At 42.6% G+C, this 13,702-nt stretch overlaps 1 protein-coding gene across 4 annotated transcripts in view; it reads left to right on the top strand.

Moving 5' to 3' along the window:
• arhgap44a (Rho GTPase activating protein 44a) overlaps window positions 1–13,702 on the top strand; it is a 42,108-nt gene that overhangs the window by 24,604 nt on the left and 3,802 nt on the right. Inside the window, exons 11-22 of one of the 4 annotated variants that reach the window (XM_074696157.1) lie at window positions 608–719; window positions 1,109–1,190; window positions 1,354–1,434; window positions 1,969–2,082; window positions 2,186–2,277; window positions 4,220–4,403; window positions 7,212–7,229; window positions 7,330–7,515; window positions 8,643–9,161; window positions 11,743–11,888; window positions 11,989–12,390; window positions 13,019–13,070. In XM_074696157.1, the coding sequence (XP_074552258.1) occupies window positions 608–719; window positions 1,109–1,190; window positions 1,354–1,434; window positions 1,969–2,082; window positions 2,186–2,277; window positions 4,220–4,403; window positions 7,212–7,229; window positions 7,330–7,515; window positions 8,643–9,161; window positions 11,743–11,888; window positions 11,989–12,390; window positions 13,019–13,026 (1,944 nt within the window). In that variant the 3' untranslated portion in view covers window positions 13,027–13,070. The remainder of the gene's footprint in view (window positions 1–607; window positions 720–1,108; window positions 1,191–1,353; window positions 1,435–1,968; window positions 2,083–2,185; window positions 2,278–4,219; window positions 4,404–7,211; window positions 7,230–7,329; window positions 7,516–8,642; window positions 9,162–11,742; window positions 11,889–11,988; window positions 12,391–13,018; window positions 13,071–13,702) is intronic. The other 3 variants (XM_074696158.1, XM_074696156.1, XM_074696159.1) reach the window with 3 other exon arrangements.

The following is a 13,702-nucleotide window of genomic DNA, read 5'->3' as shown; positions in this document are numbered from 1 at the left end:
ACCCTCCGTACAGTGTGTGCCAATAGTACAATCAGCATTTCAGACCCAAGACATTTTTTGAACCAGGCTGTAAGTCTGTTTTTTTGGCCGGGTGTATACGTGACTTCTGGTCCCTCTGCAGCCAGCCTCAAGCAGATCCTCAATGAACAGCAACTTTTAGCACTTCCGCATAGGCTTCATTTTTCTAAACCAGATGTTGCCCGTTATACCAGGCTAAACCGATCCGACCCCAGAAGGTGAAGCTACGATACTGCAGTCGTCACTTACCATGCAATAGCGGCTGTATTTCTTCTGGCAGCACACAGCCTTCTCTGAAACAACGCTTGATTGTGCTTTGTAGCGAAGAGCCACACAGTGTCACGCTATTTTGTAACTGACATGGCTATCAGTTTACATGCAGCCTACCAAGAGGGGGCTCAGTTAGCTGTGGAAGCATCAACCAATCCAACCCGTACCAAACTGTACTCATCATAACCAGACTGCTTGGTGGAAATGGGGCTTCAAATTGTATATCAAGGGTCTGCTAAGCATCATTCAGACCAGGGGTCATGTTAGAACTGATCTGATAATTATACATGATGATGTGTTTCCTGTGCGTGGGCTGCAGGGCCTCTTCAGAGTGGCTCCATCAGCCTCCAAGCTGAAGAAGCTGAAAGCATCTCTGGACTGTGGAGTTATGGATGTGCAGGAGTACTCCTCAGACCCACACGCCATCGCAGGTGAACTACACCTACACAAACACCCATTTCCATAACAACAACCCCTACACTCTGTTTATCATAAGGCCAGAAAGAAAACAAAATATATCTATGATAAAAGTGGTATTTGTTGGTTGATTCTGGATTTACTTGGCTGAAAATGTGGTTCTTCAGGCAAGTATAACAGCCTTGATCAGCTCTAGCCTGGGTGCTCCAGTCCTGAAGGCTCTATCCTGTTATTGCTGTCCATTTCACACATTAGCATGAAATCTGTGTTGAGCAATCTGAATCTGGCAGCTGCGTTAGCTGTGAGGGCCTGCTGGAGATATGGGGCATGGCCTCGTCAGTGCACCGGGGAGAGAAAAACAGAGCCCCCCTTCCTCTAAAAAACCTGTTTTTCTCATTCACAGGGGCTCTGAAATCATACCTCCGAGAGCTCCCTGAGCCACTGATGACCACTGAGCTTTATGATGAATGGATTCAAGCTTCCAAGTGAGTAGCTGTTTTCCTGTTTGCCTTGAATGATGCTGTTGGCTATGATAAAGAACAGCAAATAGTCCAAAGTTTTCATACAGTAGGTTTTAACTGCCAAAATGAAAAATGCTGATGTTTGTTGAGAAGCAGAATAACTGTAATGGGTTTTTCATTTCTCCAGCGTTCAAGATATGGATAAAAGGCTACAAGCACTAATGGCAGCATGTGAAAAACTTCCCACAGACAACCTGAACAACTTCAGGTCAGTCCCTTTCAGAGTTTTCTTTCCTTCTCTTTCTGCATTTTACCAGGAGGCTCTGTTACTGTGAAATGAAAGAAAGATTTTTAGAATCCAGAGCAGGAAAGTTAGATTATGCCTGCATACCCTGTTGCAGTTTAAGCAGAAACCCTGCAAAATGACATGTAGAGTGATGAAAATGACAAAAAAAAAAGGAACAGATGATTTCCTCCCATCACAGAGCTCTTGTACCACTGTGGAGTTTCAGAGTAACCTGCACCACCTGCAGCCAAGATGAGTAACAGCAGCAGCAGCTGGTTGGAAATTCAGGGACTCAGATATCAACACCCGGAGGCTGTTGACTTATACAGCCAGTCAGACGCTCACAATAATCTTCATCTGCAGAGTTTAGAAATGGTTCTTGTAAATTATTAGGAGATGATGTTATCCTTCATTTGGTTGGAGGTGGTGGCTAGTTGTGAGGTTGTTATTATGTTATTTGTTGTTAAAAAGATGTTTTCAGAATAATTAACTCATCAGTTCATTCAAACTCCACAGATATCTGATCAAATTCTTAGCAAAGCTAACCGAGTACCAGGACTCAAACAAGATGACTCCCGGCAACATGGCGATAGTTCTCGGGCCCAACTTACTCTGGACACACACTGAACCGTATGTTTACAACCTCTCATGTCTGTCTAAGTCTTTTCTTTCTTCTCAATAACTTGTTAAACTATGGGGCTGCTGTGGTTCACGTCTTTCTTTTTTTTTACAGGAATATGACAGAGATGATGACCACCTTGTCCCTGCAGATCGTCAGCATCGTTGAGCCCATTATCCAGCATGCAGACTGGTTCTTTCCTGGAGGTGAGGATCATGTTCAATGTTATGATTCAGCGTGGTTGGGTATCAGATAAAAGTTTTTTAACAGGTATTTTTATTCTTTGGCTTTTAGCCTCAGCAAGACTTAGTTTTCACCCAATCTTATTCCCTTTTATTCTATTTTATTATTTTTTTATTGTTTTTAATATGTTTTCGTTTATTCGTCTGTTTTTCTTATATGTTTATTATTTTATTTCTATCTACCTGTACAGCACTTTGTTTACAGCTGTGTTTGTTTTCAAAAGTGCTTTGTAAATAAAGTTGATATGGTGTAGTATTATAGTATGGTATGGTATAACACTCAGCAGGTAATTTATTTTGAAGTTAGTAAACCAAAGTTATTCCAAATTTCAAATATATATACATACAAATATCATAGCTAAGTAGTTGCAAAGTCAGGTGAGAAAAAGTTATGTGTGTAGTCCACCACACAGCACATATGATCTGACTTTTATTGTTTTACAAGCTTGTTGAGTAATTTGGGAGTTTTCCAATTTCAAGATATAAGAAATACATAAAAACCTAAAAGTGTAACTAGTGACGCCACATGAGACTTAATGCAGAGTTTGTTTCTTCTCACAAAAAACAACCTTCATCACAGGCTTTATGTTTCAGGGTGTTCTGGCTTTCTGTCAACCTGTTGTACTATTTGACTTTTAGCATAATTGGCCTTAAAATTTGGGATGCACCTATCCAACTTTTCTGGTCTCAATATCAATACCTGGGCTTTGGGTATCAACTGATATCGATACCTGTGTTAAATAATAACCTGCATGCCCTACTGTAGGATAAGACTGGTGATGTTTTGCGTATAAAGCAAAAAATGAGGATATGGAATTACTAAAGTTAATATTTTTTTAAACCAAAAAACATTTAAATGTATATCAGCAGTTTGGTAAAAACTTTGCTTCAGCATGTATAGAAATTAATATTCAATTGTTAAGTTTTACACCCTGTAGATTGGTAATGCAGTAAAAAAAACAAAAACAAAGAAAGTGCAATGAACTGGTTGCCTGGATTGGCACCATGGACCGGCCCCTTCCCACTGATACCCGATCCAGCTTTGAGGGGCTGGATCCAACCCATACCAGGCTTCGTATTGGCGCATCCCTACTTTAAAGGACAACTCCTAAGCAAAAGGTCAACGTTCAGTTTCACAGTAATGTAATGTTACTGTTAATTCAAATATCAATGACAGCTGTTTCCCATTTTTAAATGGCTCAAACCTCAACTTGCTTTGTTTTACTAGTGAAAGGTCAAGGTGAAGTTTTACTTTTATCTCACTCCTACTCCACTTCAGCAAACTTCTTTGAATTGACTCTCTTGATTTTTGCTTTATTTACCTTATTTATAGTCTCTGTTACCTACCCTACCTTCAGTTTTTATTTAATGAACATTTAACTAACTATTAACTGTTCCATGGAGAGGTGCAGACATGCTTTCTGTCATGTTATTTTTTTGGATGCGTATTGTTTTTATTTAAGTCCGTGCAGGAACAGATCCCTTATCCCGGTTGAAGTATATTTATGGGGTAATGGTTGATAAACGAGCATCTGGAATGGTTGACAGAGCCTTGGGAGTGATACAAAGTCTTCTTCTGTCATTCTGTGGAGACTGCTGAAAGTTAAATGTTGGATTTGCAGTCGCTGAATATTGTTTTTTTCAGGGCTAATACTGGTACCAATACTAGTTCAGCAGAGATAAATCTGATATTTGGTACTGATATGCATCTATAATAGAAATCATAACGTTTTCTATCAAGATTCAAAAGTAATGATACAAGCTCAAACACAAGTCTTGAAAACCTAAAACTTTAGAAATCATTTAAAGGAGTTGACGCTTTAAGGCTGTCTGTTTCCCATGAGCAGTCTCACGTCTAATAATACATGTATTCTGTATGTGAACTGTGTGTTTTTCCCTTCCTCAGAGATTGAGTTCAACTTAACAGGCAGCTACGGCAGCCCCATCCACACCAACCACAACTCCAACTACAGCTCCATGCCTTCACCAGACATGGACCAATCAGAGCGCAAGCAGCAGCACGACCAGAGCCGACGCCCACTGAGCGTCGCCACGGACAACATGATGCTGGAGTTTTACAAGAAGGATGGGTATGACGATGCCAAGTGTGTCCTTCTGCTTCCCACGTATCACTCTCCCACTCTCTTCCTCTTTCTTTACACCCACTCCTCCTCTTACTCATGTGATTGAAGACTCTTTGAACACACACATTAAAAAATCCATGACCCTGATGGAGCATTTACACGTCTTATAGGCCAAGTTTTTCACTGCTTTTAAAGGTGAGAGCCTTTCTTTTATCTCACCTGTCAATAATTCCTGCACATGCAGATCCATCCCCTATGATCAGCATTCACGGGGACAAGAGAAGCTGACTAATTGGAAAACATGCAGCCTGAAATGCCTTGAGTGGCATTGTCTCTATGGCAACAGGTCTCTGATGGCGGGTTACCTCTTTTTTTTTTCTCAGGAAATATTTCTTCAGGGCTGTCTTCCCATCCTCCCACACCCTGCTCCTCCTTCACAGTCTGGCTAGCACGTCACCTAACCTGAGTCATTCATCCAGCCGGTGGAAAATCACTGGCAGAATTTAAGCTGATACCTTCACCCCAATCCCCCAATTCAATTAAGAAAAAATGGGATAGCTATAAACTGAGCATCCCACCATCACTAAGTATCAATACTGGGTGATTACAAGCCGCTTTTTTCTGTTTGAGTCATGAGGAGCTTGGTAATATCAGGGTACAGATACAAGCTAGAATCAGCCAATCATACAGCTCATTCTTTTGGTGTTGAGAGAAATAGTCAGTGGAAGCAAAAGCAGATGAAACCCATCACAGCGACACGCAGGCTTCCTTCAGAAGCAATAAGATGAAGATTTGTTTATCTCTATAAACAGATATTTCTTAATGGAAGTGTCTCTGACGGTCTGTTAGGGTCACCTCAAGTGGTTCACAAAGAGTTAAAAAGCTGACAAGTACTTAGATATCCCAGCACTATAAACAGCTTGAGAATGAACTCATGCAGCATTGTTTAAGGAACAAGCAGTTTGAAAGTCTACTTCAAAAAAGATCTAATAAAGTTTGACTTTTCACATCACACAAGTGTAATAGTAGCAATTAAAAAGAAAGAATTCAAATTAGAATCAAATTAGGAGGAAATCAGTTTTGCAGTTTTTCTTTCAGGTTTAAACCATTTTGGGCAGCCTGAGTGAAGCCTTGTACAACTGATTGTTTCTAGTGAAACTCTATAAAAACATGTATCTGCCAAGCCAGCACATCAGTGTCATGTTATAACAGGAAAAGTCTGCTGTTTTTCATGCCATAGCAATATATTTTCATGTTAAAATATATAATAAAGTTTGTCACAATCTGCTATTTATTACTGAAGATGAGAATGGCCTTAGATTTTTCTTTATTTGTGTCCTATTTTCCCATGATAACGACTTATTATCTTATCTCAGTATACCAAGAATTTCCTGTGATAACAAAGTCATTTTTTTGTTATCTCGACGTAACAAAGATCTTTTTCTCATGAAAGTGTTTTCCCGAAACAACGTAAACGGCTAACATTAACTTTGCAAGGTCATTTGCAAAACGTAATTAACAAGCAGCAACCTCCAGGCTAAGAATATGAGACAATGCGGAAGTGCTAAAATCTGCAGTTTCTCGAGTGTCCCCTTGATGCTGGCTCCTGAAGTACAGGAAGTCATATACACACCAAGCCAAAAACATAGCAGAAATTAAACTATTTACAGCCTAGTTCAAAAAAACGTCTCCCGTCAGAAACGTCATTTTCACTATCGGCACACACTTTACAGGGGGTGATTTTTTTCAGACTTGGCAGCATAGAGGATATTAAAGATAGCGAGTTCACCAAAGGCACAGCTCATGTGACTGACTAGCCCCCTATAGCTGTTCGTGTGGAGACTCGAAGCTCCCGAAGCTCCAGTCACTTCCAGCCAATTTGCTTTAAAAATCTGTTTCAGAAACAGATGGGTGACGTCAAGGAGACTGCATCCATTTACTTTACAGTCTGTGGTAAATAAACATTTTTAATTCAAAAAAGCAACCTTTGTTATGTTGAATCAAAGAAAAAAATTAATTTGTTATCATGAGAAAACAATCTTTGTTATATCAAGATAACAAGATAAGTCGTTATCACGAGATAACAGGCCGGTCTTGTCTTCCGTAATTTATCTTGTTATAATATGAAACTGTTCAAGTTGCCACATGATCATTTGTAAGCTGCCACATTTCATCCAAAGGCTCATTGTCATTCACTAATTCAAGAAGCCACTCCAAAGAGATTAATCTCTGATGGTTTTAGAGACCTGGCTGTAGACGCAAAGCAGATTCTGCAGCAGTTTTACTAAGTTGGGCCAAAGGGGAAAAAAAAGTATCCACTTGTGAAGGCTGAATTTAGCTTCACTCTTGGTCTGAACAAATAGTCCCTCCAGAAGAAGCTAACTGGGTTGTGAACAATACAGCATTCACAAGGACTGAGTTACTTACTATACTATAAGTTACTTTTCACAAAAAGCTGTCTTCACTAATAAACTCATCATCGTGTTTAAAAACCCTAATGTCATCAGACAATAGCCGGTGGGCACTGAAATTGGCAGCTTTGGATAATAAAAACTTTGCTTTCAAAGATTTTATGCAGGATCAAGAAAAAAACTTGAATCGCAAGATGAAAAAAACTTGAATCAAAAGATGAATGTAGTGTGGTTATGTGATCTGACATCCCCTCACCTCTGGTAAATCACTTCTGCTCCTTCCTGCCACTATGGATCTCATCCCCTCCATTACATACAGTACACTGAGTCTAGTTTCATGAACCATTTCTGCACCACTTCTGACCTCATATCCCTTGTGCCTCTCTTCCCCTTACTAACGCAGCATTAGGAAGATACAAAGGTACTGTATCATGCCTTTTTCCCACTTTATCCTCACCAACCCCCCACTCATCTCATTCTTTCATTATCACATTTGACTCTGTGTATGCATTCGTCTCCAGTATGGGCGTCCGGGTCATGGACACCTCCTGGGTGTCTCGGAAGGGTTCATCCACTTTGGCTCGCAAGACCTGCTCCACCCCACCAGGCATGCAAGGCCCAGGGTCTGCAGATTCCCTCATCCCCGAGCAGCCTGGAGAGCTCGTCATCTCCCCGTCTGCGACTCCACCACCTGGGGAGCGGGTTTGGTAAGTCGCAGTGGAGATGCTGGTCTCCTTCTTCCTCATGCATCCAGTCATTGCCACCATCATCACCATCATTAACTTTCTCAGCTCTGAGTGATCCAGATCCTTGGCTGTGATAATCATACTCTTATTTATGCAGTTTTTCCTTTTTAGACTCTCTCAGCCAACACCTTCATGTCTCAGTTTGTCAGTCTGAGTTTTCACTCTCCACATTCCTGCACTTCACCCTGCTGTTTGTCAAGTTTCTGTCACTGTTTGTAAAGTTTTGCATAAGGATAAAAACTTTCTGACCATATATTCAAAAGGTTTCACTCCAAACACTATAACAGAGGATTCGTCTCTCTTCGTGGTGTTCAATTTATTTCTTCAGATTCTTTGCAAGCATGCTAATATTTCCAGTTCTTCATTGTTGTGGCTTGGCTTTCTCAGCTTTTGTTGTCAACTTTTTCCCTTTCCGTTGACACTCAGACTGATTCCACCATTATTTTAATATGATTATCATAGTTGAACACATGAATAATCACCTCATGTTCGCTGGCTCTGCCTGTGTGGCAGACATGAGATAATACAGCTTCTGGCTTGGCTGGCTTCTCCCTCCTCTCCTGTGGCTCTTTCAGCCAATGAAAGGGTTTTGTGTCTGTTTCACACTGCCCTGGGCTGACTACAGGACCTGCAATGCAAACAAGTCATATGCTATGCTGTAGGATATGTGCAGATAGGATTTCCATATGCAGCAATGAGGGGATATCTGTTATTAGCTCAGCTTGGTAATATTTTAAGCTGCAGACCAGCACTTTGAGTCCAGATCCTCACAGCTCCATGCAGTGTGCAGACACAAGGTGATCACAGCAGGAGTCCTACACACTCAGTTCCTTTCCTTTGGCGATAAAACTTTCTTTTCCTTTGCTGTTTCTTTGTGCTTGTCTTTGTATTTGCACTAAGCTGACTGTGTGCTTAGCTTGGTGCCCACCACACACCCTAAAATGCACCGTTTTCTTCTGTTTCTGGCTACGGATCAGCTAACACAGCCTTACCATGAAAACAGATTATCCTTTATCGCTCCAATGCGTCTCCCTGTTCAATCACTAGAGCTGTTTTTTGTGTGCTGTCTATTTTCTTAATATCTACAGCTCAGACAACATGTCGCCCAATCGGCCGGACACCTCTCATGCCCACCCACCCTCAGGGGAGGACCGGCCACCTCCCCCTTACCCGACCTCCTCGTGCCACGCCGCCCCCTACCACTTCTATCCCAAACCCCCGCCCTGCGCTCGCCCAGTGGCACCGGGTCCAGAGTCTCAGCCCCCTGCCTCACCCCCACCCCCACTGCGCTGGTCTGGCTTCACTCCCCCGGCCCCTGCCCCGCCTCCTTCTTCCTCTTCTTCCTCTTCCTCCTCGTCACTCGACATCAATTCCAACCCCAAACCCAGCTGCCTGCACTTCCCCAAGCACAGCCCGCCTGGTGAAATGTTGCATGGCCCCCCACCAGATACTAATGCTTCACCGCTCTACATCAAAACTCCCCTGGTACTAACCCGCCATGACCAGTCCCTTGGCAACCCCCCTAGCCTCCCGTCGTCCGCGCCCCCGCCCCCGCCGTGGGCTGCCTGTCCATGTGCCCGAGAGAGAGGACCCCCCAGGCTGACTAGGTAAATACAACACACCCTCGGCTGCTGTGGATGTATCACAGAGTGGCAGCTGTATCTCTCCTCTCCTCTAGCTCGCTGGCTCATATTTTCTTTTTGCTTTTTTTTCTCCCTCCCCCTTCAAATTACATATCTCAGATTCTGTAACATTCAGGTTGTCAGGGGAAGCCTCTCATGGGGGTTGCCTAGCAACAAAGGATGTTACTGGCTTATATAGCACTCAGTTTCATGCTGGTAATGCTTGGACGATAAATACACAGTCAGTGCTGCATATGGCTATCAAATAGCATATGAATGTATTTATTCTACAGTTTGCAGCCGCAGTTTTTTATTAACCAACGGAGGAGAAACATGTTCTGAGAGAAGTTACAATTTTTATTGTTTTGTGTTTATAATTATGCCTGGTAATAACTCCCAGTGTAGAGCATTTTAATATGAGCACTTTACATCTAGAGCCAAAGTGCTGAGTGTCTACACAGTCGCAGTCCCCTGATTCACGAGTCTTTGCTGATACAACATCCGCACAGGACAGGCCGGATCATTACAGCAAATCTTTGTCAGCAGTCAGACGCACACTTGCTTGATGACACTCCTTCTTTTGATTTGATATCTTCATAACTGAGTGTTCAAACAGCCCAAAGGCATTTCAGGAGACTGCTGTTTATTGGATGTCACATAATATGCCTGCTGCAGTATGGGTGCTTCTGTGGGTGGTGTTTGAGTTTATACAAGTTAAATCAGGCTTTGTGTCTAGAATTGCATCATGATCATCGTTTTTACATTGAAGATGTGAAATACTCATATTTTAGCATATTGTAATAAGCAGGAAATCAAAATAATTTGTCTTCATATTGTGTCCAGTGACTCATAGAGTCTCTAAGATGTCTAGTTTACTAAAGGCATGCTCACCAAACAATAAAGCCAGCCAGTACAAAAAGGCCTAAATAACACTGTTAACACTGTTGTCTGTTTGTTTTTATTGTAATTTAGTGCAATTTATTTATTTTTAATGAAGAATTTTCACAGCACAGCTTAATATTATTGGTACTTATCATTAGCTGTATCTGAGCTGGTTTTGTTTTCAGAAGTGTAATACAAGTACTGTTTTTAAAACATCAGGCTTCATAACTCTCTGGCCAATGGAAGATGAACTGACAGACAACTTTTTTGTTTTATGTCATTCTTATATAAGTTCATCTGCCAAACACCTGAATTTCCTTTTGGGGATTAATGAAGTACATTCTATTGTATTCTTTTCTATTTTGAGTACATTATACCATGCTATACCAACTTTATTTATAAAGCACTTAAAAAAAAAACAGCCACAGCTGTAAACAAACTACTGTACAGGTAGGCAAACTAAAAAGGTAAAAATAGATAGGAACAACAGACATATTAAAGAAAATATATTAAAATAAAAACAGATAAAAGCAAATAAGATCAGGCAAGACAACTTTGTCTCGTTAGGGTTAAAAGCCAAAGACCTGGAATGGGTTTTAAGCCACGTTTTTTAAAGTTGATAGGGAGGGGCTGGTCAGCTGACCTGAGGGACAGAGAGGGTGAGAAGGGGTGAAGTAGCTCAGAGAGGTAAGGGGAAGCAACACCATTCAAACATTTATAAACAAGCATAAACATGTTAAAAAATTAACTCTAAAAGTCACAAGTGAAGTGAAGCCAGTACGGGGCTGATGTGCTCTCTTTTACGTGTACCTGTTAAAAGTCATGCAGTTGCATTTTGAACCAAGGACTGACTCACTCCATCATAAAGTGGTTACAGTAATCCAAACGGGATGAAATAAAAGCATGGATCACTGTTTCAAAATGCTGCTTGGATAGAAAAGATTTTACTTTTTTCAACCACCTTGAGTGATAAAAACAAGACTTGACAATAGTTTTGATTTAGCTGTTCAATTTAAAATCATGGCTATATGAGGTTAACAACCAACTTAACTAAGTAAATAAAAGAGCATCTGCTCAGAAACAAAAGCACCCATGCTACTTTTTCATGTTTGTTCTGGATATAAATGTGCACATTGTCTGTTCACAAAAGCTGGAATGAATACTTCAAACTTTGTGTCTGTTTGGTATGAGTGCCATTGGGAGATATAGTTCAGATCCCGGCTGGTCAACATGATTATTATTATTATTTTGGAGAAGCAGGAATTTACATCTTTTATTCATTTATTTATCTTTTTGGTATTAATGTACTTAAAAATACAACTTAACGGACTGGCATGCCATCTAATGTCTTCTTTTTGTGGAGAAAATATCACTCTCCCTCATTTTTGATGTTGTTTGAATGTACCAACAGTTTTTATGTCTACATTATGTTGTAAAAAATTAAGATCCATAACAAAATGTGACACTGTTTGAATCGGAAACAATTTACCCAAAGCTTTCTGAGCTCCTGCTGTAGCTTTCCGATCACATATTGTTCAAAACAATGAAATGTAGAGGATGGTGGTGATGATGATGGTGGTGGTGATGATGATGGTGATAGTGGCAATAAGGTTACATCCGATAGACTGCACAAACACACTGTGTCTGTTGTTTTCACCCACTAATGGCTACTTGTCTTTTTCAGTTCATTAAAGAGCAAAGAGCTCTCCCCTGTCATTGGACACAAAGCCATCCAGGTGGCAGGTCCAACAGTACCCCCCAGCAGTAGTCCTCAGAGCAGCAGCCAGTCTCCCCACTCCACAGAGCACAGTCCACACACCCTGCGAAAAGGTGAGCCCCTCACTCCCACTTAAAGCTTGAACCTGCTTTCTTTGGTCTGATGTGTTGTTTAACAGCACAGAGTGATGGATTTGTGTTTTTCTGTTTCCAGGTTCCAAGAAGCTGGCCCCTGTGCCACCAAAGGTCCCTTACGGCCAGTCTGGCGGGATGTCCGACCAGTCCACAGGTCAGCCGTCACCGGTCAGCCTGTCTCCCACACCACCTAGCACCCCATCCCCTTATGGACTGGCCTGCCCTCCAGGGCAAGTGCCCCCTTCCTCCCCTGGGCAGACCCCATTAGGGGCTCCCCACTCGCTTTCATCCCCACCCTCTCTGACAGGAACACTCACCAAATCACGGCCTGCCCCTAAGCCCAGGCAGAGACCCAGCCTGCCCCCTCCGCAGCCACCCACAGCCCCCGCAGGGTTCACTGGCCCGGCCATGGCCCCAGTTCCCCAGCCCCTGGAGCAGGGTCTCCTGGATGGACTGTCTCCCGGGGAGAGCATGTCTACAGGTAAACATCAGCCCTTGGTAACAACACCCCCGCCACCCCCACAGGTGGGGCTGCAGCGGCCCTCTCTCAGACTTGCTGTGGCTCTGTCCAACGGAGACGCTGGACGAGTGTAGGACTCTGTAGGACTTGTAGATTTAAAAGACACCTTCCCCCCCTTCGTTGACTGCTCCCAAATGAATGTCTGAATGAAAAAAAGCGTTGCCTTTTAGACACAGATGCCTGAAAACAAACAAAAAATGTAATATTAGCATTTTGGTGCTAATGTAGTGAGCAAACCTCCTGACCTATGTATTCATTGCTTGTGTTATGTGATGATGTTTCTGGGTAATGTGTGGAAACATCAGGCAAGCATAGCTCGTCCTGCTTGTATGGAAGTTGCCATTAGATTCATCATGTGCTCTCTGTATATCTGTGTTACCCAGACCCTCAGTCAGCAGAGTTAGGTTAGATGCTTAAACACCAGTCCAGTGAAGCGCAGCAGGCGTGGACACAGTCAGACAAACCCCAAATCCTGTCTGCAGTATGATGTTATGATGATGAGGTGTTCTGTCATTTCTACCAAGAATTCTGTCACTTTGTTATATTTATCATTCTCTTGTTCCCCCTGCTACTATTGTGTACCTTGCAGCTGTGTGAGGCCAGGGATTCAGTGTGGGCTAAGTGTGAGGGGGACTTTTAGGGTAAGCCAGAACCGTCCCCGCCCCATGCGCTCCATCTCACTGCCTGGCCTCGTGCTGTGGCTGCCTCTGGGGTCTCCTGCAGCCTGCCTCAAACATACCAACCACTAACTCTCAATCAGACAAGTCTTCCTCTCAGCAGGTTATTAGCTTTTTGCATGGTGTTGTAGTTCAAACAATAATGCATGGCTTAAGGACTTCCCAGAGTGCACCATACTGCACTCACATTGCAGATGCCGTCGCTTCCAAGGGTCCATCCTAAAGCCCCTCCCTCTTTCGTTGCCCATTCCCAGCCCTCTGCCAGCAGACATCCCCCCCCCTAACGCCCCTGCCACTGGTTTCAGGGGGCCACAGGTAACCCCCCCACTCCTCCTTTGGCAGGTTCATCGCTTTTTATAACCTCTGCTCCCTCTTACTACACTGCCACGCTCCATCTCATTCCTACACAGGAGTAGCCATCAGTCTCTGCTTGGACCTGCTGCTTTCAGTAAATGCAGCAGAGCATTAGAGCACCTTAAACAGAGAAAACTGTATCAGGTCCCATGAGATTTCCATTGTTACTTCAAGCCCACTTGGTGTCTTGGTGCCATTTCCCCACAGAGTTCCACACACATCTTGTTGCCTCTGTGTTGGTT

The sequence above is a fragment of the Halichoeres trimaculatus genome, unplaced genomic scaffold (genome assembly GCF_033239565.1).
Source record: "Halichoeres trimaculatus isolate MK-OKI-2021-1 unplaced genomic scaffold, fHalTri1.1 fHalTri1_scaffold_20, whole genome shotgun sequence".
Lineage (NCBI taxonomy): Eukaryota > Metazoa > Chordata > Actinopteri > Labriformes > Labridae > Halichoeres > Halichoeres trimaculatus.
This window is presented reverse-complemented; position numbering and strand designations above follow the sequence as displayed.